Source organism: Aspergillus caelatus (assembly GCF_009193585.1).
Source record: "Aspergillus caelatus strain CBS 763.97 unplaced genomic scaffold BDV27scaffold_12, whole genome shotgun sequence".
In the NCBI taxonomy this organism is placed as follows: domain Eukaryota; kingdom Fungi; phylum Ascomycota; class Eurotiomycetes; order Eurotiales; family Aspergillaceae; genus Aspergillus; species Aspergillus caelatus.
The window spans coordinates 250,386-270,770 of record NW_022475275.1 but is presented as its reverse complement, the minus strand read 5'-3'; the positions used below and the strand labels follow the sequence as shown (position 1 = coordinate 270,770).

The following is a 20,385-nucleotide window of genomic DNA, read 5'->3' as shown; positions in this document are numbered from 1 at the left end:
TTGGTGTCTACTCGTCAGAATACACTTTAATGACAAGAAGACCGAAGCAAGACACAGATCAAGATATCTTCAAAACAAACACCAACAGTATACAAACCTATACCAACTCTCTTCTCTCTACTTCAACAACCCTACACAACTCAACCCCATCCACCTCCCACTACGGGAAGAAAGAAAATGTGCTTCCTCGAGGTCGACGAAGGCAAAGGCCCCTGCATCCGAGTCGTCGAATACAGAAATCCACCTATGCGCGTCTCAATCCCGCCTCCCTCTCACCGTCGCCGTCGCAGGCATAGCAGCAGCAGCAGCAGCAGCAGCTCCAGCTCCAGTTCCAGCAGTAGTGATAGCCACGACTCAACGAGCCTCTGCCCTCCGCGACATTCTCATTCACATCACTGCGAGTCTCCGCGGTCGTCTTATACTACAGTGTCGAGACGGAGGATTCGTACAGTGGAAGAATCGCTTCCGATTTCAAGATGGAAGGGATGGTGGCTTGGGAGTCGAGATTTCTTGCCTGAGCGAAGGTGTGTGGAGTATATTGAGCCTGAAGCTAGGGGAGTGAGAGTGAGGGAGAGGGAAAGGGAGAGGGAGAGGGAGAGGAGGAGACCTATGTGGGAGGAGGATGTGGAGTATATTCGGGTGTAGAAACTGTTAGATGATCTTGGAGTTGGGAGTTAGGGTTTGGGGTTTTATGGGGTGCGTTGTTTGGGCTTGAAGACAGTTTGGTCAAAGCGTTTTCTTGATTCTTATTATTATTCTTTTTCTTCTAATCATTTCTATTCCATTTTCCTTTGTTTCTTTCCTGTTGGTCAAACAGATTCGGAATACCAGATGTTCCTTCAGGTGCAAATGGTTGTATCCGTGGCTATACTGCCAAATGATCTCATCCCGAACCAAGCATTGATCAGATAAGCTTAGGAGAAACTCGCCCCCTAGCCTTACAAAGAGGACTTCTATCCATGGTAACTATGCTTCGCTTTGTCTGCATTCGGACAATATGACTTCAAAGCTTCCGCTTATCCCGCATGACGTCAGTACTGTTCCCACGATCGATGCTATCATAAAAGTCAAAGTATATGGCGCGGATCCTCCCCTTACATGATGAACATTGGTACGTACTTTCGAACATTCATATAATCTAGTTTAGTACTGTTCTAACCTGCGAATTTCCAACTGTGTATATCATTTGCTAAGCTGTATTGTCTGATCTGCGAGGAAGGCGCAATTCTCAATTAGGATATTATATCAGTAATTCGACAATCACATTCCGCCACTTTTGAAAAAAAGTTTTTTGTGACTTAAAGTGTTGATTACCTTGTGATCTTGATTGGTTTCATCCGCAACCATGTACGAGGATCAATGGCAGAATTTAAGTGCTCGGCTAATATGACCTAGGAATCGAAACCTATCGGTGCGAAGAAGGAATTCGGTTTCTTCGCGGAGCCGCTTCAGTTTCGCGACGCTGCGCGGTATGCAGCAGCCTGAACTGGGCAAGAGGATGAACCGCTTGATCAAGAATGAGAATGCGGCTATCAGTGCTTATGAGAAGGCCGGTCGTGAGCGTGTGTCCACCGCGAAAGAGCTCTCCGACTGGGGGGAGGCCACGGAAGACGACGCCGTATCAGACATCACTGATAAACTGGGTGTGTTGCTCGCCGAGATGGGCGATCAGGAGGAGATCTTTGCGGCTTATCTGGAGGAGTATCGGATTGTTCTCAAGCACATTCGCGAAACGCAAAACTCCGTTCAGCCGTCGCGGAACCATCGAGCCAAGATCCAGGACGATATCGCGAAGCTGAAGATAAGGGACCCGGAGAGTATCAGGTTGGAGACACTAGAACAGGAGCTTGTGAGAGCGGAAGCGCAGAGCTTGGTTGCTGAGGCTCAGTTGACCAATATGGTTCGTGTCAACTCTAGCTACCTATAATAATTGCGTCATTTGCTAAGTTTTCATAGACCAGGGCCAAACTCAAGGAGGCTTTCGATATCCACTTGGCTGCGGTCATTGAGAGAGGCGAGAAGCAGATTTTGCTCGCCCGCCATGCCCGGCGTCTGCTTGGTATCCTCGATGACTCGCCTGTTGTCCCAGGGGAGCCTCGGAAAGACTATGACCGTGGCGATGAGGCGAGTCAGATCATTCAAGATGCCGAGAGAGGTCTCCGCTCCTGGGAGAGTACCACAGTGCCTATCCCGACCTCGGCTGGACACATTCATGATAGCACACTCCTTCCAGCCCCGGCAGCTCGTGCGGCTCGGGATAGTCAGGCACTAACCGTCGGCTCGTCTGAAGCAGATGGCCGTGAGATATCTGCTTCGACTAGGGATATTAATGGTTCGGCTTCAGATGTTCGTTACACTGAGGAGTATCTTCCCGAGACTCAAGGTGCCAACGAATATGTCCATGAGTATGGTTCTGGGACTCAGGAGGGTGTTGCGCCTGTGATCGAAGCCCAGCAGTACCAAGAGCCTGTAACAGCGCCTGTTGAGCCAACCAGGGATACGTATAGTGGACCTAGTAATGCTATCACTTACATTCCGGGAACTAAGCAACGTGTTGATACCGCCACTGGAGCCGGGGGTTACGGGGAGTCCAGTACGCAGGGAGCTAGGGGCGTATATGGCTCCACTCCCGATGCTACTGGGTATACATCTGGAGCCCAGGACACTATTCCGGGAACAAAGGAACATGTTGGGCCCATCAGTGCAGCTAGAAGCTGGGACGAATCTGTCACAGATGTGTCCGAGGAGGTCAATGAACACGCCGGGAGCAGCAGAAGCATCGATGACTCCATCACAGGTCCGACTCAGCGCTTTGGAGAGCCCTCCACTGAGCTGACGGAAGGAACTGAGGCAACAAAAGTGACAGAGGCTACGGATGATACCAATGGATCTATTCGGGAAAAGCTCCAAGAGCAGCCCCAGGCAGCTTTGGGCATCCCTCAAACCGTCGCTGTCCCATATTAAGCTGGTCAATCGTGATGTCTTCCCTTGGTTTATTCCCTATGTCGTTTTTCAAGTATTATTATGTATATTAGTATGCGAATAAGAACATGTAATGCAGATCACCAAGAAAATCACCACCGAAGGGCTATCTCTTCAGTGTAGACTGAGTGAAGAGGCTATAGTAGAGATCGATCCATATGAAGTATGGAATGGAAAGCGATAAGGTCTGAAGTAAGCGATATGGCCACGTGACCCAGGCGGCAGGCGTGACGCGGACGGAGCTACAGCATCATCTGGGAAGCTTCTCTTCCCGCCCAGAAGCTCGACCTCCTCCCATCCGACCTCCTCTTCATCTACGCTTGTGTATCAACTACGGCTTGTTGTCACCCTTTTTCAGATCCCGATTTAGATAGCCGCCCGTCATGGACAAGTTGGTCGCCCAATATAGCCGCCCGGCCCATCAGAATGAGTTCTATTCCGAACAAGAACAACATGACCTCACAGAGAGCCTTCCTCCCCTCTCTCTGAAATTCAACCTTCCTCCTGTTGACAACGTGAGCTACAACCCAACCCAATGAAACCTTTGTATGGTGTCGGTACTCGGAAGAGCGTGGTAGCGATGCTACCGCTTACCTACCCAACGCCGGAAGACCACACACATCATATAACATGCCGAAGAAGCGGAGACTCTAGCTAACCCGATCCCTTCGCCTAGTCAAGATCTTGGCTCCGTGCTATGACCGATGATCACTCAAACCCAAGCTGCCCCATTAAACTTGCCCACGGAACGACAACACTGGCCTTCCGATTCCAGGGCGGAATTGTACGCCGTCCTATTGCCTGGTCCCCTCGTTCTCCGCTAACAAGCGGTTCATAGATTGTCGCGACAGACTCTCGAGCCACCGCTGGAAATTGGATTGCCAGTCAGACAGTGAAGAAGGTTATTCCCGTCTCGCGGTTGAGTCGTGGTGAGGATAAGCCGAACAATGCCCCGACTCCCGGTCTGCTAGGTACTATGGCGGGTGGTGCTGCGGTACGTACCCCTGTTATGTTTGGGAATCTGGATAGCGCTCTATGGATGTTTTTGGTGCACCCTAGGACATTGCGCTAATAACTGGTTGTAGGATTGCCAATACTGGTTGAGATATTTGAGTCAGCAGTGCACACTTCATGGTAAGTTTTAGTCTATCATTCTGTCCACCATAGTGCTGAGATGCATTGATACTAACTATTGGTAGAAATCCGCCACAAGCGCCGTATCACTGTTGCAGCCGCTTCCAAGATTCTCGCCAACCTGACATACGCCTACAAGGGATACGGTCTGAGCATGGGAACAATGTTAGCAGGAGTATGTAACCGGCCCATTATATTATAACCCCTAGGAACAGGTCGAAGCTAATGCGTTTCTACTGTGATTAGATGACCCCTCAAGAAGGCCCCGCTCTCTATTACATCGACTCAGACGGCACCCGACTCCCAGGCAACCTGTTCTGTGTTGGATCCGGTCAGACATTCGCTTACGGTGTGCTGGATGCCAATTACCGCTACGACTTGTCTGAGGAGGAGGCCCTTGAACTTGGTCGGAGAAGTATCCTGGCCGCTATGCACCGTGATGCCTACTCCGGTGGTTTCATCAACCTGTACCATGTTAAGGAAGAGGGATGGGTGCACCACGGCTTCGACGACATGAACCCGATCTTCTGGAAGACGAAGTTGGAGAAGGGCGAATTCTCGAATGTTACGTCGGAGTTGTAATGTGTAGTGTCTTAGATGGTTTCTCATGGTGGACATGATATATCAAATTTCTTTTCTTAGGCATACAAGATACTTCCTTCTATGAGTCTGTACCTGTATGGTGAGCAGCAATGGGGACCTAAATCTCATTGATACCAGTTCAAAGAGTGCGTTTTCTTGTATTACAGTTACTGGAAGAGCTCGGTTGTTGCACTTTGGTATATTCTACTAAAAAAGAGAGAGATAAGTATGAAGTTGAAAATGAAACAATACTATAATGCTATGATATACTAAACAAAAATCTCATCCCAGATAGATAAGTACATACATGGACACATCCAAGAACCAAAAATATTGCTAAATACTCCCCATCTATACAAGCTTTTTTTTCCCGAGCCAACGTAAAATCTTGTCAGGTTCTTTCATGTCGTGTTTTGCTATCTTACTTTGTCCCTGAGATGCAAGCTATAATATGCATCTCTCACTTTGAGCGGGGCGATTAGTTATCCACCTTGAACTTCATCCTGATACCCATGGCAGCAAGCTCAACATCCAGGTACCGAAGCACACCTGGAACAGCAACGACAGTGACGTTATCACCGCCGACGTAACGCCGGCCGTCTCCGTCTTCCCAGGTGATGGCACGAGAGTCATCGAAGACAGCTTCACGGGCGCAGCGTCTGCAGCGCACGATGCCAGAGGAGCCGCTGGCCTGAGTAAGCTGGCTAGAAGCAGCTTTTGCGGCTGCAGCGGCTGCGCCCTGGTTGCGGGCTTTTCCGGAGCCACCGGCGAGGGCGACCTGGGTCGAGAGGAAGGAGCCACAGTCGCGGCAGATCCAGGCACGCTGGGTATCGGAGCAGTTCATGAGACGGTCTTGGAGGATGAAGGCGGCACCATGGGCAATGAGGGAGTCACGTTCCATCTCACCGACACGGATACCACCTCCCTTGGCACGACCCTTGACGGGTTGGCCGGTCAAGGAGTTCACGGGACCGGTGGTACGGACTTGGAATTTGTCGTTAACCATGTGACGGAGACGCTGGTAGTGGACGACACCGATGAAGATATCGGCGGCGAACTCTTTACCGGTGATACCACTGTAGAGTGGTTCGTTGCCAAAGTAGTTGTAGCCTGCCTTGCGGAGTTGGTGGCCAAAGTAATCGGCGGCGGTGTTCTCTTCGGAGAATTGGAAGGGCGTCGAGTCCTGGGGGTGGCCGTGAAGAGCACCAGCCTTGCCAGCCATTGACTCGATCATCTGAGCGATTGTCATACCTGTTGTCCATCGGTCAGTCGAAGAATATTATAGATGTTTTTCATAATCAAAAATCGGAGACTTACGAGATGGGAAAGCGTGAGGGTTAATGATAAGGTCAGGCTGGATGCCACTCTCGGAGAAGGGCATGTCGACTGCCGGCCAGAGTTGGGAGCAGACACCTTTCTGTCCGTGACGAGAGGAGAACTTATCACCAATGACAGGCTTTCTCGGGATACGGTACTTAACGCTGAGGGACTGGCACGGTTCGATACCGGTCTCGGCACCCATGATACGGATGCTGTCGATGTATCCTTCTTCAGCATCCTTGTACTTGACAAAATGGGTGATGCCGTCGACATTCACATAGGAGTCGGACGCTGCATCATAACGCACGTTGTGGTACGCAGCGACGAGACTGCCCTCCTTAACCCTAGCGCCAATGTGAGGAAGACCATCTTCGTCGATGGTGTTACGCCACTCAGCCCTAATTTCACCACCTGGAGCAAAGCCGAACAACTTAGTAATTTCACGTCTGGATTTGTTCCTTCGCGACTCTTTCTCATCGAGAGCATGGACCTTCGTCTTGTAGATTGTACCGTGACCGAATCCACGTTCGTGGGAAGATTTGTTAATAATCATAGCGTCGTCCATGTCATAACCCGTATACGAAATAATAGCAACAACTGCGTTCGTGCCGTTCGGGAAGTTATCCAAACCATAAGCATTGTAAAGAGGGGGGCGTACGATCGGTGTCTGTCCGGTTTGCAGTCGGTAAAGCTTGTTGTCTGTACGATAATCGATGGCTGTTCCGGGCGTTCCCATTGTCTGCTTGCTCATCTGACATTGATACATGTTACGAGGCGACTGGTTATAATCGGAGAAAGGAGTCATGTTGGCCACAATGGAGAGGATGTTTGTCGGTGTAAACTCGATGTGCGTCGAAATACCCGCGACAAGGTCTGATGGTAGACAGGCGATTTCCATGAAGGGTTGCTCGAATGGTCCCACGTAGTCAAGCTTATCGAGAGGCAAGTACTTAACCTCTCTGTACATCCTAGCTGCTTGCGAGAACATGTAAATACCAGGATATTGTCCACCGTTAGAGTTAGGGACATATCCAATCTCCAGCTCTCGAGGGACATTGTGGCTGCCCTCAACCTTCCAGTGTCTCAGTGTATCAGCAATCATGCGAGCCTGCTTCGGTGAGCAGAAACCAACGATTCTACCATCCAACTGAACCGTTACACTCTCTCCCAATGAGACCGAGGACTCCGAGCGCACACCGAGCTGGACCAAGAGCCTTGGGAGGTGAGAAACATCGATATCACTGGTGGCAATCAAGCACTTGTGTGCAAGATGGTTAAGTAGACCACAAGGAGATCCATCAGGTGTGTGAACAGGGCACAAGAAACCCCAACTTTCGGGAAGGAGCTTTCGAACAGTGGTGGTTTTCAATTGTGCGAAGAAACTACCTCTGTGTATCATTCGGAAATGACTGATGAACCGGTAGAAGTTGATTTTCTCAGCCATGACAGTATAACCGGATGTCTGCTGCAAATCGAGACCTGTGGGACTAACGAGGTTACCAGTCGATAAAAAGTACTCCAGCGCACCACCGATGTTCTCGTTTGACCGCTTCACGACCTTGCTCAGGAAGTCCCTCTCGAATGAAGGGTCAGTGAACTTCGCGCCGTGATTACGCATGCTCCAGTCTCTCAGGATGGGGCCGAAAGACCTGACCCACTCCTCTAGCCTCTCCTTTAGGATCATACCGTAGAGGAAACCACCAAGCAAGATTTCTTGGTTAGAGACGGCATCGGGGTTGTCAGGGGCACAGTCACCAGCGACGAGGGCGTAAAGTTTCCGAATCATGAACATGATTAACTTGAACTTGTCGTAGTCCTGAGTTTCGGTAACGTTTTGATTACCAAGATGTGGCAATACAACCTTACGAAGAAACTCTGTACCAGCTTCCTCATTGGAAATGTCCATTGGAACACCGAGGACGGGCTTGAATTTCTCTCCCAAGTAAGCCCGGCAGGCTGAGCGACTATGCAGGTTGTATCCTTTGTATGTCCGTAGCAAAAGTTCCACACGATCCGTGACAAATGTATTGCTGATTCCCTCGGAAGAGGCACTGCCAACCAGTCCTTCGAAAATTTCGCGATCATTCGTCTCCACCAGCGCCTTAAGGATCATCATCACTGGGACGAGAAACTCATTCTTGCGCCATGAGAAACGGAAAGTAACATTACCGTCACTCAAATAATGTAGGACATTGGTCTGGGACGTCTGATCAGGACGAACGGATCGGATCTGAACACCGTACTTGGTATACGTGTGGCCACGCTTAACGAAGGAACCACGAACAATGGCCATGGGGAAATTCCTCTTTCCGACAATTAACATTCGGATCAACTTCTCGTTTCCGTTTACGATGAAATAACCGCCCAGTTCCTCAGACTCTTCCTTGTGCTCAACAAGTTCCGCGGGAGTTGCCTTCTCCAGATGGCATCGATTGGTCTATGCCACACTCGGGTTAGCCAGACCAGAAACAGGAGAACCTCCAATATGGATCCACTACAACCACTCACCCTCATCATGATAGGAACCTGGCCCAATTCTCTGACGGCCTCCATCCAATCTCCATTGTTCACCCGATATTCGATCCTGGCGCGCAGCTTGCCACGGTATGTCGCATGTCTCTCTCTACATTCGGATGGGTAGATATTGCGGTTACGAGTGGTGAACTTGTTCGTCGGGGGGATGGCAGGCTTCTCGAGGAAGACTTCTTTGATGCGAACATGAAGCTTGTTCCGCTTCGGGGCCTTTCGGCACTCTGCCTGTCTAGCCTTCTTCTGCTCAGGGGTCTCTGCTTCGCCATCGATGAATGTCTTGGTGCCAATATCTTTCAATCCCGCCTCCAAAACTTTGCTGTCCTCGAAGAGCGCATTGAAGGAATCAACGTGCGGCTTGATAGAGGCTGCTAGTGCAGGATAAGCTGTACGATCCTTGGGAGGGTTCTTGAATAGCTGCTCCCGTCTGAGCACATCATAATTGACAGACCAATTGGTGTCTGTCTTAGCAGGAGCCATGGTGAATTGGAATCACTTTGATCGAGGAAAACGTTTTTCTTCCCGGAGGATCGGGGGTGAAAAAGTTTCAATCGTACACTTCAGTCTATACAAGCCGAGGCTCCAGTCGATGTGATTCGGTGTGACTGGTTTGCCTCAAGATCTCATCCCCTCCTGTCGCAGATATAAAAGGCGAGGGAAGAAGAGTGACCAAGAGGGAATGAGACTCGCAATAGAAGTACGAGCGCTGGTCTGAATGAAGCCTTCCTGTCGCTGCGACGGGGAAATTTTTCGAGGTGGAACCGGCGGACAGATATCATCACGTGCTGATAGATGGTGGTGAACAGCTCTTCTCTGCCTGAGGCCGCAAGAAGTAGCACGTTATGCAAGGCTTGCATCACGGGACCCATGTGCGGGACGGGACGCCGCCTTAGGCAACAAGGCAAACAAGCTGATAGATGATTGACGTTTCGTGAAGTACGTACGGAGTACTAGTTCATTGCTTTCTTGCTCCCCTTTCAGATTCCAGATAAGACAAGTACATTCACTTTTTGAACAGGAATTACAAATAAAAACCAGTTATATATTCACTGATTAGATCGCTATCACTATAACAATTTTTTTTTTTCAGAGCAAACTCAGGAACCTCTTCCGTCCGACAGAACCACTGGCTTTCGAACTAACTCCTGTAGGGACTTTGACCTCGTCCAGACTGACGGAAATGAGTGACAGGGGCCACTAAGCGCTCCCCTCCAAAGCGGCGCAGAACGAGCGGTCATGCGTGCACATAGATCGGAACACTTCAGTTTCACCGCAAAGCAGTGAGCAAAAAGAAATATCATTCCCTATTCCTTCATCAGAAGGAAGCGCGCGTGAAACTGAGAAAGATTGCCGCACTCTCCACAACGCTTTTGGTCTGGGGAGTTTCTCTGCCGCCGCCCCCTTCAATCAAGTCCAGCTCGACTTGATTCGGTGTCGTTCCTCTTCCAGACCTCACATCGCTTTTCCGTCGTCTTGTTCCCTGCTTTCCCTAAACTACCAATTTCACTACCACTAGGCTTACTTTTCTTCCTCACGTCTTATTTGATTACATTCATTGTCTCGTGGTCCGCCGGTGTCGCGGGATTCGAGTCCTTTCAACAAGCCCACCACCATCCCCACTCTTAACCTTACAAAACTCTTATCCTAAGTCTCGATATCTTCGCCCACCATCGCCACTTCGCGACAGAACAATCGACCATTCTGTTGGTTTCCCCTTTCTCTCGACCGTTCTTGGCCGTCCTGTCACTTCTTTTCCCTTCATTCCCATTTGATTAATTTCTCTTGTACAAACAGTGGGGTCTCTCTGCTTTTTCTTTCTTTTTCTTTTTTTAAAAATCGCAAACATGGCGGGTATCTTTCGGACTATTTATGACTGGCTCCTGAGGATGTTCTGGTAAGTGGGCCGCTGTTCCAATAAATCATCGCTTTTTGCGGTTCTCCCGGAAATAGTTCCCCGGCCCGTCCCCGCAAAAACAAAATAGGTTCGGCTTGCTAAGAGCGGTACTTTGTACTTCGAAATTGCAGGGCGACGGAGATGGATGTCACCATGATCGGGCTTCAGAATGCAGGGAAATCGTCACTTTTGCGCGTGCTTGCGGTATGCCTCCGTTCATCTGGATCGACCGAACTAGTATTTCGACCACCATCGCTAACGTGACCTAACGAACCATGTAGGGAGGCGAGTTCACTGTAGAGTAAGTCAGCGCGTAGGCTTAGCCTAGCCGTAAAAGTTGTCATTTCTCTTGCTAAACCTCCCCACAGTTCTATCCCCACCATTGGCTTCAACACGAAGCGGGTTCAGAAAGGCCATGTGACCTTGAAATGGTGAGTGTACCAGCGCTTGTCAGCTATGGTCCCCCATCGTGGTGCTAACGCTCATCTAGCTGGGATCTCGGAGGCCAACCACGGTTCCGACCAATGTGGGAGCGATATTGCCGCGGTGTAAATGCGATAGTGTAAGTTCACCTCTTTGTCCTCTCTGGAACAGGACCCATTACTGCTGTCACTATTCTGACATTCGAACCAGGTACATCGTTGATGCAGCAGACCGCGCTGCACTTCCGGTCGCCACAGATGAGCTGCACGAGTTGATGAACAAGCCCACTCTTGAAGGTATTCCGCTGTTGGTCCTTGGGAATAAGTCCGACCTTCCGAATAAGCTGTCCGTCGATGAACTGATTGATGCGATGGATTTGAAATCCATTACCCATCGCGAAGTGAGCTGTTATGGGATCAGTGCCAAAGAAGAGACTAACCTTGATGCTGTTCTGCACTGGTTAATCGCCAAAGCCAGTCGATGAATGTCGCGGGAAACAGCACCTGCCTCATCCTTCCTTTCCAGGCCGCGGGCCTAAACTTTTGTAGACTCTTTCAACCTCTTGGATTGCAGCCTCCGATGTAATGATGTTGACGATGTGAACCAGGCACATTAAACTTTAGCGTCATTGATGTTAATTTCTTTCTTTCTTTGTCTTGTTTGCTTTTTGTTGCCTCTTGGCTACAGCACGTGCGCTCATTCAGCTTCTCTTTCACGGCTTGTTAATTTCATTCGTTGCATGATGACCCATGTTTCTATGTAATTTTTAGTGGGCTTATATTATGGAGACATTGATTCCCAATCTCATAGTGAGTGGCTTTTGGATTATATGACGTCTGAGATGGAAGGCACGTGAGTTGGAGAGGAGATCCAAATATGAACATTGATTCAGGGGCGCTATTCCAAGATATATAATGTAGTAAATCCTAGGGCGAATCCACAATTCGAGTTGAATTACAAAGTCAAGGACAAGGCCAAATAGCTGTGGAGGAGGGAGCGAGGGGGGGCAAAAGAGACACTGGCGCCTGTCTTATTTATGAGGATCGTGTTGGAGCAGAGCACACAGACCAACCGATGCGTTGGCATTGCAGATGCGAAGACGGGAACTAATCAAGCCCTCCATGCGAACCAGCAAATCCAACCCCGCCAACAACGCCTGCCAAAGTTCAAAGGCTTCTGGGGTCCTATTCATAGACCACCCAGTCATGAGCAAATTATTGTCTACTCCATATCCTTGCCGATCGGCTAAGGTTGCTTGATGGCCTGGTGATCGTGATAGTCATTTATTATGGTGGAGTGGCCTTGACCAAGTACAGGTTACATGTCCAAATCCACCTTTGTTTCTAAATGAAAAATGCAAAATATTTTTCCAAGTTTACTTTTCTTTCATCATTTGCAGCATCTTGTGATCTATCCATAGAGACTTTAATATAGCTGAGACAGGCAACGATCTCTTATCATATATTACTTTTGATATGAGCAAGAACATGAGCTAGGTCTAGTAGTACACAGAAATGCTTGAGTTGCGAATTGTTTCCTAATATATCTTGGCGGGCGCTCTTGATCCTGCAGCGAACCACCATTTGTTAGAGTCTTACATGAGCTAAAATATAAAATCCGTCTCGGTTTCTAGCTCATTTTCTATCCGTTCGATTACATTAGAAAATTAGTTGATATACATGTCACATGTTTTCACTGGTAGTATTGGATTCCTACATATACCAATGTGATACTATGAGCTGTCGGAAATCACAAAGACATAGCCAGCCAGGTGTTGCCGACAGCCAAAAGCCCTTCGCTAGGTCTATCAATCTCCGTCTCAAGATGCATCGTTCGGAATAGTCAGGTTGCCAGTAGCTCAATGGTATTTCGCTTTCGATAGATGACAGTCCTACAGATATATATCGCATATTTCACTGGGACCGCACCAATGTCAAATCTGCGCGATACTGACCAATAAGTAAGAGATGTCATGCTCACCATGCATTCAAAATTCTAGTAATGCCTAGAGTCTACGACTAGTATCACAGGCTGTGCACAACTTGATCACAAGACTAGCGGATGCTGAGCGTTATGAAGGAACGGAAACTGAAACTAACAACTCATCCGAGGAACCGGGCAAAGCCAGACAGCAAATCATAAACCATCGAACTTCTTTAGTTTCACGCGGAGGAAAACAATCAAGTCAGGTGTTTGGTGGCTTAGACCATGATTATATATCCAGTACCGAGGCGAGCTATAATATCGGCCGTCTTCGCTTGCCACTCGGAATGCCCCCGTAGTTACGTATGCGGTGAAGTATTAGAGATAATTGTGAGAGGTTATGTACGTTGAATGGGTTCAGTATAAAACACCCTATATACGAAGAAATTGAACATTACTCCACCGGGTGTTAAAGAACTCCCCTTTTCTTTTTATATTTATTATTAACTAGGGTATTATTATTATTATTATCTAATTAGCCCCCGTGTTCTTCGATTCCCAGCCCTATTGCGCATCCTTACCAAATCCTACTGTTACCCACCGGAAAAGTAACCCAAGAAATAAACAGACCGGGCGGCGTAAGGTCGCCAAGCACCAGCCACACTCCGAGTAAGGACCAAAAGGTCCATTCATTGTCTCCATAATTTACCCGCGCCATTCCTGCTGCGGTTTCGTTGCTGCCTTCAGACGTACAAGAACTTCACTTCCTTTTCTCCCCTTACATTGGTCCCTCGATTAATTCTTTCCTTCGGATCGAAAAGCTCTTTGACCTTTGTGTTCTCATTCCAGGAAGATCGCTGAGCTTGTTATTACCCATTTACTCTGCTGGTTCCTCAGCACCAGAAGCTCTCATCTCTGAGATCGACGTCATTCTCCGCTCTACAGTCGGCCTCGGATAAAGAGGCCTTTCAGCCACGATGGGTGTCATTCACGCCCGCCGAGAGTGGTGAGTTACATAGCCCAACATTCATGACAGTAATGTGGTCAATGGAATGAAACGAAACTAACAGTGTCTTCGTAGTGGATATAATACCTGGGGCGATTGGGTCTGTAGGCCGAGTAGCTGGTATGACTGGGGTCGTTGGGTAGCGTTTGCCGTCATTGTTGGCTGTGCTTTTATCATATTCTTTCTTTTTGCGTAAGTCCCTCACTCCCGTCCTTGGCGGAGGACCTCAATCCGAGCCAGTTGCATGAAGCTAACGTCCTGCTAGATGCTATAACGCTCGCCGCCGTCGCACTCGCGGCCTTCAACCTCATCCGGGCACAGCATGGCTTGCTGGCCCGCCTCCCTACGGACAACAACATCAACATCCTTACTATGCAGACCCTCATTATCAGCACCAGCCGCCGCCTCAGTATACACCCCAACCGCAAGCCTACGGCTACTTTGGAGGACAGCAAACGGGCATCGAGTTGCAGTCACCGCCGAATGCGTATCATAACGGAGTCGACCGGACCTACCAGCCACCACCGGGCCCTCCACCACCAAATGCCAGCAAAGTATAAATTTTTTTTTTCTCGAGACCGTTTAGTCGTTGAACGAGATCTTAATCCAAAACTCGAAATGATCGCATGATTCGGATTCTGTTATCACAGGCGTTGGTGTCATCTTTTTGAATCTCCTGCACCCCTGCTTCTTTGTCAATACCCAGCAAGGAGGATGCAGCCGAGAGCATGTTTGATGGGTCTATGAACTCCTTTGTGTTTGTTAGCATACGTGGATAATCTCTTTTTATTATTATAATGACCATCCGGGCAATTACGATTTTAATTACTTCAAAGTTAAGGCTTGCAGTACGAGGTGCATGCATTTCCTTTTCGAATCTGGCTCGTTTTCAACATTCCAAAGCATTCTGAAGAGCTAGCAAGGCGTCGGCGGTGTACTTTACTATGACTCTCAGTAGACATGAAGATAATAATTGTTTCGCTACTACTACTCCTTAGTAAGTACTGGGAAGGGGATCTCTGGAGCCTTGTGCGCGACTCGTAATTGCACTGGCGGAGAAGACGCTAAAAAAAAGAGGAACTAATTTCCTGCGGAACCATTGGCCCGTGAAGGAACGTAGAATTCTTTGGCTTCGGTTCTTTGACTTTGGGGGGCCGAACTGGCTCACTGTGCATGAAAAAAAGTATGGGGCACCGAAATATTTTTTTCTAATAAAGTAATTTAACCTCATTCAACGACATTTAACGACTATCGCATTGACCCACGAATGTCTGCTACCTCCCGTATAGGTTTCCATATCAAGGTCAAGAATGCCGTACTCGGTACCTTTATTCGTACTGGCGTACCATTTAGACGAGCCAAGTGGACACTGCGACTGCCAATGATTGTGGACGAGAAGTACTACTAAGTAGTAGATCAACAGCCATGAGGGTGGGAGAGGGAAAAGAAGGCAGAGTACCTGTATGTACCTAGTTTTAGATTACAATGTGAGGAGGTGAACTGTACTAGTTAAGTTGTAAGTGTAAGTGTAAGTGTATTAATGGATACTTCCCGTACCTGAGTTCCTCAACCACCGAGATTACTTTTTAATGGATCGGCTACCCACCGAACCTCTTCTCCATCCCAGGCAATTGTGATGAGCGTTTTGGCTCTCTTCCATGCGCTGATCCCTGTGGGAAAAAAATAATTGTTCTTTCTTTCTCCCCTTGTTCAACTTTTTCATCTCCCCCTCCCTTTCCTTCCTTTCCATCCTCCCTTTCAACCTTGTTCTCGCGGGCGACTGAACCTCGTCTTTCCTTCTCCGCCCACGTATCTTTCATTCGAATTATTGTCACCTAGTCTCTCCCTCCCTCTCTCTCCCTCTGTTGGTTGTGGCGACCTCCTGGAGGCGGTGCATTGATATCACCAACTACCAAGCACTTTCCTTAAGAAATATTGATTTCTTCCAATCCTTCCTTTTTTGTTGACGTTGTATTGCGACTTTCTCTGCTTCTAAGAAGAATTAGTATCTCGTACCTCGAATTCCCGCGTTACCAAGGTTAAAGCCTGCATTCTTTCAACATATCACCAACGTCACAAACCGGACCACTCATTTACTCTTGATTGCCGATGCAAGAGGGAATCGTACTCAGCGAAAAGAAACTAAAAATCGAGTCCCGTGGGCAGTCGTTGATCGGTGACTTATGCGACCGTGACCATCTAAACCTCCCATTCTGACCTTAGTTCCACTTCGTTGCGCAAGCAGCACATGTTTTACACTCAAGTCTGCGTCGCATACCGTGTACTTGTGCCTTAACAGAGTGATATCTGGATAAAGAACCATCGCATATAGCCCGTACTATTGACCGTGTGGGGTCGGATAACCCAATCTTAGGATTCATATTCCACCAAAATGAGTCCGGTGGATACAACGCCATTCCCGATATGGCCGCGGGACTTTGTGAGCGATCTCAAATCCGCCCCGGAAACATTATCTAGTTGGGATAATTGCATGGCCAAATCGTATTGCAAGTACGTTGATCTATTGTTTTCTTCTAGTAATTCCATAGCTGACTCGGACGCTGCAGATGGCCCGTCATCGTTGCGATCATTGTCGGTGCGGTCATTGTTATCTCTATTCTGGCGTGCATTATAAACTGCCTGTGTTGCGGCATCCAATGTTGCAAATGCTGTGGATGCTGTTCATGCTGCTGTCCGTCTCCTCGCCGAAAGAAGGAACCAAAATACTTGGATGACCCTTACAATCAACCTCCACCGATGCCGGCAAACAATCCTTATCAGCCACCCCCGCCCCCATCTCTACCTACCTATCGTGGAGCGCAGGTCGCACGGTTTGACACGCCCCCGAGCCCTGCAGTCTCAAAGGGCAATGAAGATGCATTGCCCGCAATGCCCACGTGGGATAGTGCCGTAACCAAGAGGGTCGAAGAGACTGATCACCACCAAGATGCAATGGAGATGGAACCTTTGAACCTTGCAAACCAAAGACCGCGTCGAATGCCATCTGCACCGCGACCAAACGGAGCCGGTTACATGGGGCCACCGCCTATCAGGACAGGCACAGCTGTTACTTCTTCCAGCTTTTACCCTGATGACCAGAGCGCGTATCACGCTCGTTCCCCCGGCGGGCCGTCTCCGATCTCGCCATACGAACAACCCTATGGTGATTATTCTCAGGCCTATGGATCCCAACCGCATTATATGCCAATTGGCACGGCCGTTTCACCGTCTGCCGAGGCCACTCCCGCACCCTATCGTCACCCATCTCCAGCCATCACTCAAACACCTGGGATGGCACTATCCACGGATGGCGCTCGTCCGATACCTTATCGGCAACCTTCCCCTGCCATTAACCAATCACCTATCAACAGGACGATGTCGCCTGCGAACGTAGCCCCTCCCTACAGAGCATTGACACCTGCAAACGCAAACCCACCCTACAGGACAATGTCTCCCCCCAGCCACGAGCCTGTCTATAGGGCGATGTCTCCGCCTAGCCAAGAGGCGGCTTACCACGCGATGCCTCTTCCAAGCCATGAGACCGCGTACCAGGCAATGCCTCCACCTGGATCTGAGCCCACTTACAGGGCAATGCCTCCTTCGTTCAACACCGAACCGGTTTATAGGGATATGTCTCCTTCCATTCCTTCGTCACCCCCTCCACCATTCACATCAAGTCCCGCTCCTCACGAAACAGTACAAGACTCGGGCAGGCCCCCGACCTTGCTACAAAGTGGGCGGAAGCCCGTTCCCAATTCTTTCAGGGATGTATAAGCATTGCAAATGATAGAGTTGAGATATTTCCTTGATTTAACCACGGCAGCACATTGACGTCTGCGTGTCTACGTCAAGGCCGGTTTGCTTTATATTCTCTTCTACGTAAAATCTATATGGTTGGTGACATTGTACAATGTGTGGAAATTGCGCTTACACCTGGAATATCACCAACCGTTTTTTCTCTTTAGGATATGATGCGTTTGATTCATTTGACGTGAGTTTTTATGGTTATTTTTTGACATTTTTATCTTTCTGTACAGAGCCAAACGGCTGAACGCTGTCGCCGTACATTATGAGTGTTGATCACAGAAATGTACATTGATCACAACAATCAGTTGGAGATATTGTGGGCTTCTCTTTCGACCTTTATTCTTTTCTGCTGTTACATTTCACTTCTGCTTGGCCCGGCGTTGGAAAAGACCGTTTTATGACTTTTTCACTTCATGTGTTTGTATGTACATGTTCTATTCGATGAACGTTGACAGGAAACTCAACTTTTATGTTCTTTGGATGACAAGGATAGCTTCACAATATCTATGGTTCTATTCTACGCCTATGCATGTTCGCAATTTGGTCATATTAGATAAGCCAAAGTTACTAAGTTAACTAAGTTATGTTACATTGTAAAGTGAAGTACCGTATCAATAGACCGATCATTCAGATATATCGCTGTTAGACTAGCGACCTTCCATTTTGCCCCTGTATTTCTGTCCCTATACTAAAATACTAGACTTTGAGAGTTTCAGGAAATATACAAACAATACAGTACAACACATACGCTCAAACACTCTCCACACTTTTCAAATACACCAAAAAAGGAGTCTATAAACAACTAAATTACAAATTCAACTCAAACCCCGTTAGGTCCCACTCATTCCTCCAGCGTAAAATCAAACTCCTTAAACGCATCCTTAAAAGCAGTAGCATCAGCCTCCTCTTCCTCCTGCGACTGCACATCATTCTTCCAATTAATCCGCCCCTCAAGCTCCATCAACTTCGCCATAACCCTGCGTCCAAACTGGAGATCAAACCTGAACTCGGGACCAAGAGGCAAGAGCAGCGTTTTCTCGGTCTCACCCGAAGAGGCGTCAGCATCAGAGTCCTTGCTCGGACCCCAGATCCAGACGCGGAAGAAATCGCCCGGTTCGGCGCTGGGATCGCTGGACGACGGAGACTCGAACTTGGGGTATTTGAGGTTCTCCGCCTCGACTTTGAACGCGGCGGTTACGAGGCCGCGCGTGATTAGGTCACCGGGGACGGGGAGGAATTGCCAGTGAGTGTGGATGCCGTTTCCGCGGCTGACTTCCCAGGTTACGGCGCCGAGGGAGGCGTTGGTTTTGGATTTGAGCATGGAGTGGAGGGCTTGGCGGTAGCGCTGCATTTCAGTGTAGGTTGCGAGGCGGGATTGCTCGTCTGGGATGCTGGAGAGGGTTGGGGTGTGGGTGAAGGGGATGATGAGCATGTGGCCTGGGAAGCCGAGGGTTGGGAAGGTCGTCGAGGTGGGGAGGGGGCCCTTGGCTGTTGTGAGGTAGGATTCGTTTCCGATGGAGGTGATGAGGTGGGTTGCGATGTTGGGATTGGAGAGACAGAAGAAGCACTGGTCGGGGCCTGGCGGAGGGCCGCGGGCACGCTTGCGAGGGCGATTGCTGCCCTCGTCGTCGACGGCGAAGCGGCTGTAGGATTCTTTTTGGCTGGAGAGGGGCTTGCGTTTGGTTTGGACGGGGGCTAGCGGGGAGGCGGTTGCGCCGTTGGGGATTGTTAATGGGTGGGGGGCTTTGGGGTCGAGCGTGAATGCGTACATCCATTTTTGCTTGGAGGGGTTGCTGTAGGATGCGAGGCTGATGAAGCGGGTTAATGGTTTGGCGTCCGGGTTGTCTTCTGGGGGCATGTGGAAGAAGGGTTCTCGTTCGTAGAAGAATTCGGGCGCTGATGAGAGGTGGTAGCGAGGTTTCAGGGTTGAGGAGAGGTTTGCGATGCATTGCACTTCTTCAGGCTTGCTTGCCTCCTCTGGGATCGGGACTTGGGAGCGCGTGCGGATCCCCTTCGGCCATTGATGCGTGATGAGGATATCGGCGCTGTGGGCACCGTAGAGCGCCCTGGCATCTGATTCTGTGTAGCTTGGGTGATATTTGTCGGAGGATTGGCTTTCTGTGTCCAGGTTGCCGCCTAGAGCGACGAGCCGGATGCCCTCAGAGGTTTTTAGAGTGCCGCGTTTGCCCAGGAAATAGAGGTTCGGACAGACTTCGTCGTTGGCCTCGATTCTTTCAATCACCCTGGTGGGAAGAGGCCGACTACCCAAGGTGAAGTAGGTCGGGAGTGGCACGCTGATACTCCCTTGGAACAGCGCAGAGATCTCATCCAGCTCCTGCTCTGACGAGCAGTCGCCGAATAGGTCGCCGACAACAATCGCAAATGAGAATGATTGCTTCACATGAAGTTTGGCCAGCTTCGTGAATACTTCTCGGAGCTGGCAGTTCACGCCACCAAGAACAATTCTGAGTATGCGTTAGTGGATTGAGCGGTTTATGTAGGACGAAGCTTCCAAACTCACATTTTGGAGGCCATTATTCAGTTTGTAGTTCGGCTTCGGTACTATGATGCAAGAGTCAAGCTGACCATAGTATTCTGAGCAGTCAATCCGTCACTTAAGACAAGGCTGAACTAGCGCAACGCTTATAGAAGATTCGAGTGCTATATAAAGCAAGCTACTCTATGGACTTCAAATAATACAATGCCGCCTCGTTATCGTCGCGTCTGCACATGCGACAGTTTTTGCCAAAAACGGTCTGAGGAGCTTGGACCATGCTTAATCTCC

The 20,385-nt window shown here is 49.1% G+C and overlaps 7 protein-coding genes across 7 annotated transcripts; 5 read left to right on the top strand and 2 right to left on the bottom strand.

Moving 5' to 3' along the window:
- Positions 1-1,498: 1,498 nt before the first annotated feature.
- On the top strand, positions 1,499-2,964 carry BDV27DRAFT_141280 (Eisosome component PIL1-domain-containing protein; the record flags this gene model as incomplete). The annotated part of the gene is made up of 2 exons (XM_032069791.1): positions 1,499-1,900; positions 1,957-2,964. The coding sequence occupies 2 exons, from the start codon at positions 1,499-1,501 to the stop codon at positions 2,962-2,964; spliced, it is 1,410 nt and encodes a 469-aa protein (XP_031932530.1).
- A 299-nt stretch (positions 2,965-3,263) lies between these two features.
- On the top strand, positions 3,264-4,918 carry pre2 (proteasome core particle subunit beta 5). Its single transcript, XM_032078149.1, has 6 exons — positions 3,264-3,497; positions 3,659-3,766; positions 3,821-3,976; positions 4,068-4,116; positions 4,182-4,291; positions 4,363-4,918. Exons 1-6 carry the CDS (start codon positions 3,366-3,368, stop codon positions 4,696-4,698), a joined length of 891 nt encoding a protein of 296 aa, XP_031932529.1. The 5' UTR covers positions 3,264-3,365; the 3' UTR covers positions 4,699-4,918.
- A 1-nt stretch (position 4,919) lies between these two features.
- On the bottom strand, positions 4,920-9,249 carry BDV27DRAFT_9905 (DNA-directed RNA polymerase I core subunit RPA135). Its single transcript, XM_032078151.1, has 3 exons — positions 8,527-9,249; positions 6,016-8,455; positions 4,920-5,949 (listed from the first exon to the last, which is right to left on the bottom strand). The coding sequence occupies exons 1-3, from the start codon at positions 9,025-9,027 to the stop codon at positions 5,177-5,179; spliced, it is 3,714 nt and encodes a 1,237-aa protein (XP_031932528.1). The 5' UTR covers positions 9,028-9,249; the 3' UTR covers positions 4,920-5,176.
- Positions 9,250-10,391: 1,142 nt separating this feature from the next.
- BDV27DRAFT_141277 (ADP-ribosylation factor-like protein) lies at positions 10,392-11,348 on the top strand (the record flags this gene model as incomplete). Its single annotated transcript, XM_032069790.1, has 5 exons — positions 10,392-10,441; positions 10,530-10,645; positions 10,770-10,872; positions 10,932-11,003; positions 11,075-11,348. The coding sequence occupies 5 exons, from the start codon at positions 10,392-10,394 to the stop codon at positions 11,346-11,348; spliced, it is 615 nt and encodes a 204-aa protein (XP_031932527.1).
- Positions 11,349-13,429: 2,081 nt separating this feature from the next.
- Positions 13,430-14,732, top strand: BDV27DRAFT_120997 (resistance to Congo red protein). Its single transcript, XM_032065254.1, has 3 exons — positions 13,430-13,793; positions 13,869-13,985; positions 14,059-14,732. The coding sequence occupies exons 1-3, from the start codon at positions 13,765-13,767 to the stop codon at positions 14,351-14,353; spliced, it is 441 nt and encodes a 146-aa protein (XP_031932526.1). The 5' UTR covers positions 13,430-13,764; the 3' UTR covers positions 14,354-14,732.
- A 1,177-nt stretch (positions 14,733-15,909) lies between these two features.
- On the top strand, positions 15,910-17,795 carry BDV27DRAFT_9825 (uncharacterized protein). The gene is made up of 2 exons (XM_032078123.1): positions 15,910-16,304; positions 16,361-17,795. The coding sequence occupies exons 1-2, from the start codon at positions 16,186-16,188 to the stop codon at positions 17,565-17,567; spliced, it is 1,326 nt and encodes a 441-aa protein (XP_031932525.1). The 5' UTR covers positions 15,910-16,185; the 3' UTR covers positions 17,568-17,795.
- Positions 17,796-18,301: 506 nt separating this feature from the next.
- Positions 18,302-20,286, bottom strand: BDV27DRAFT_165610 (CwfJ domain protein). The gene is made up of 2 exons (XM_032073979.1): positions 20,122-20,286; positions 18,302-20,065 (listed from the first exon to the last, which is right to left on the bottom strand). Exons 1-2 carry the CDS (start codon positions 20,133-20,135, stop codon positions 18,442-18,444), a joined length of 1,638 nt encoding a protein of 545 aa, XP_031932524.1. The 5' UTR covers positions 20,136-20,286; the 3' UTR covers positions 18,302-18,441.
- Positions 20,287-20,385: the final 99 nt, after the last annotated feature.

Bases quoted from the DNA above. Each gene is read 5' to 3' on its own strand.
- BDV27DRAFT_120997 (XM_032065254.1), top strand. From the start codon at position 13,765: ATGGGTGTCATTCACGCCCGCCGAGAGTG. The intron at 13,794-13,868 runs GTGAGTTACATA...GTGTCTTCGTAG, and splicing joins ATTCACGCCCGCCGAGAGTG to TGGATATAATACCTGGGGCG. The intron at 13,986-14,058 runs GTAAGTCCCTCA...ACGTCCTGCTAG, and splicing joins ATCATATTCTTTCTTTTTGC to ATGCTATAACGCTCGCCGCC.
- BDV27DRAFT_9905 (XM_032078151.1), bottom strand. From the start codon at position 9,027: ATGGCTCCTGCTAAGACAGACACCAATTGGTCTGTCAATTATGATGTG. The intron at 8,456-8,526 runs GTGAGTGGTTGT...AGTGTGGCATAG, and splicing joins AGGTTCCTATCATGATGAGG to ACCAATCGATGCCATCTGGA. The intron at 5,950-6,015 runs GTAAGTCTCCGA...GATGGACAACAG, and splicing joins CCCTCACGCTTTCCCATCTC to GTATGACAATCGCTCAGATG.
- pre2 (XM_032078149.1), top strand. From the start codon at position 3,366: ATGGACAAGTTGGTCGCCCAATATAGCCGCCCGGCCCATCAGAATGAG. The intron at 3,767-3,820 runs GTACGCCGTCCT...AGCGGTTCATAG, and splicing joins TCCGATTCCAGGGCGGAATT to ATTGTCGCGACAGACTCTCG. The intron at 4,117-4,181 runs GTAAGTTTTAGT...AACTATTGGTAG, and splicing joins TCAGCAGTGCACACTTCATG to AAATCCGCCACAAGCGCCGT.
- BDV27DRAFT_9825 (XM_032078123.1), top strand. From the start codon at position 16,186: ATGAGTCCGGTGGATACAACGCCATTCCCGATATGGCCGCGGGACTTT. The intron at 16,305-16,360 runs GTACGTTGATCT...CGGACGCTGCAG, and splicing joins ATGGCCAAATCGTATTGCAA to ATGGCCCGTCATCGTTGCGA.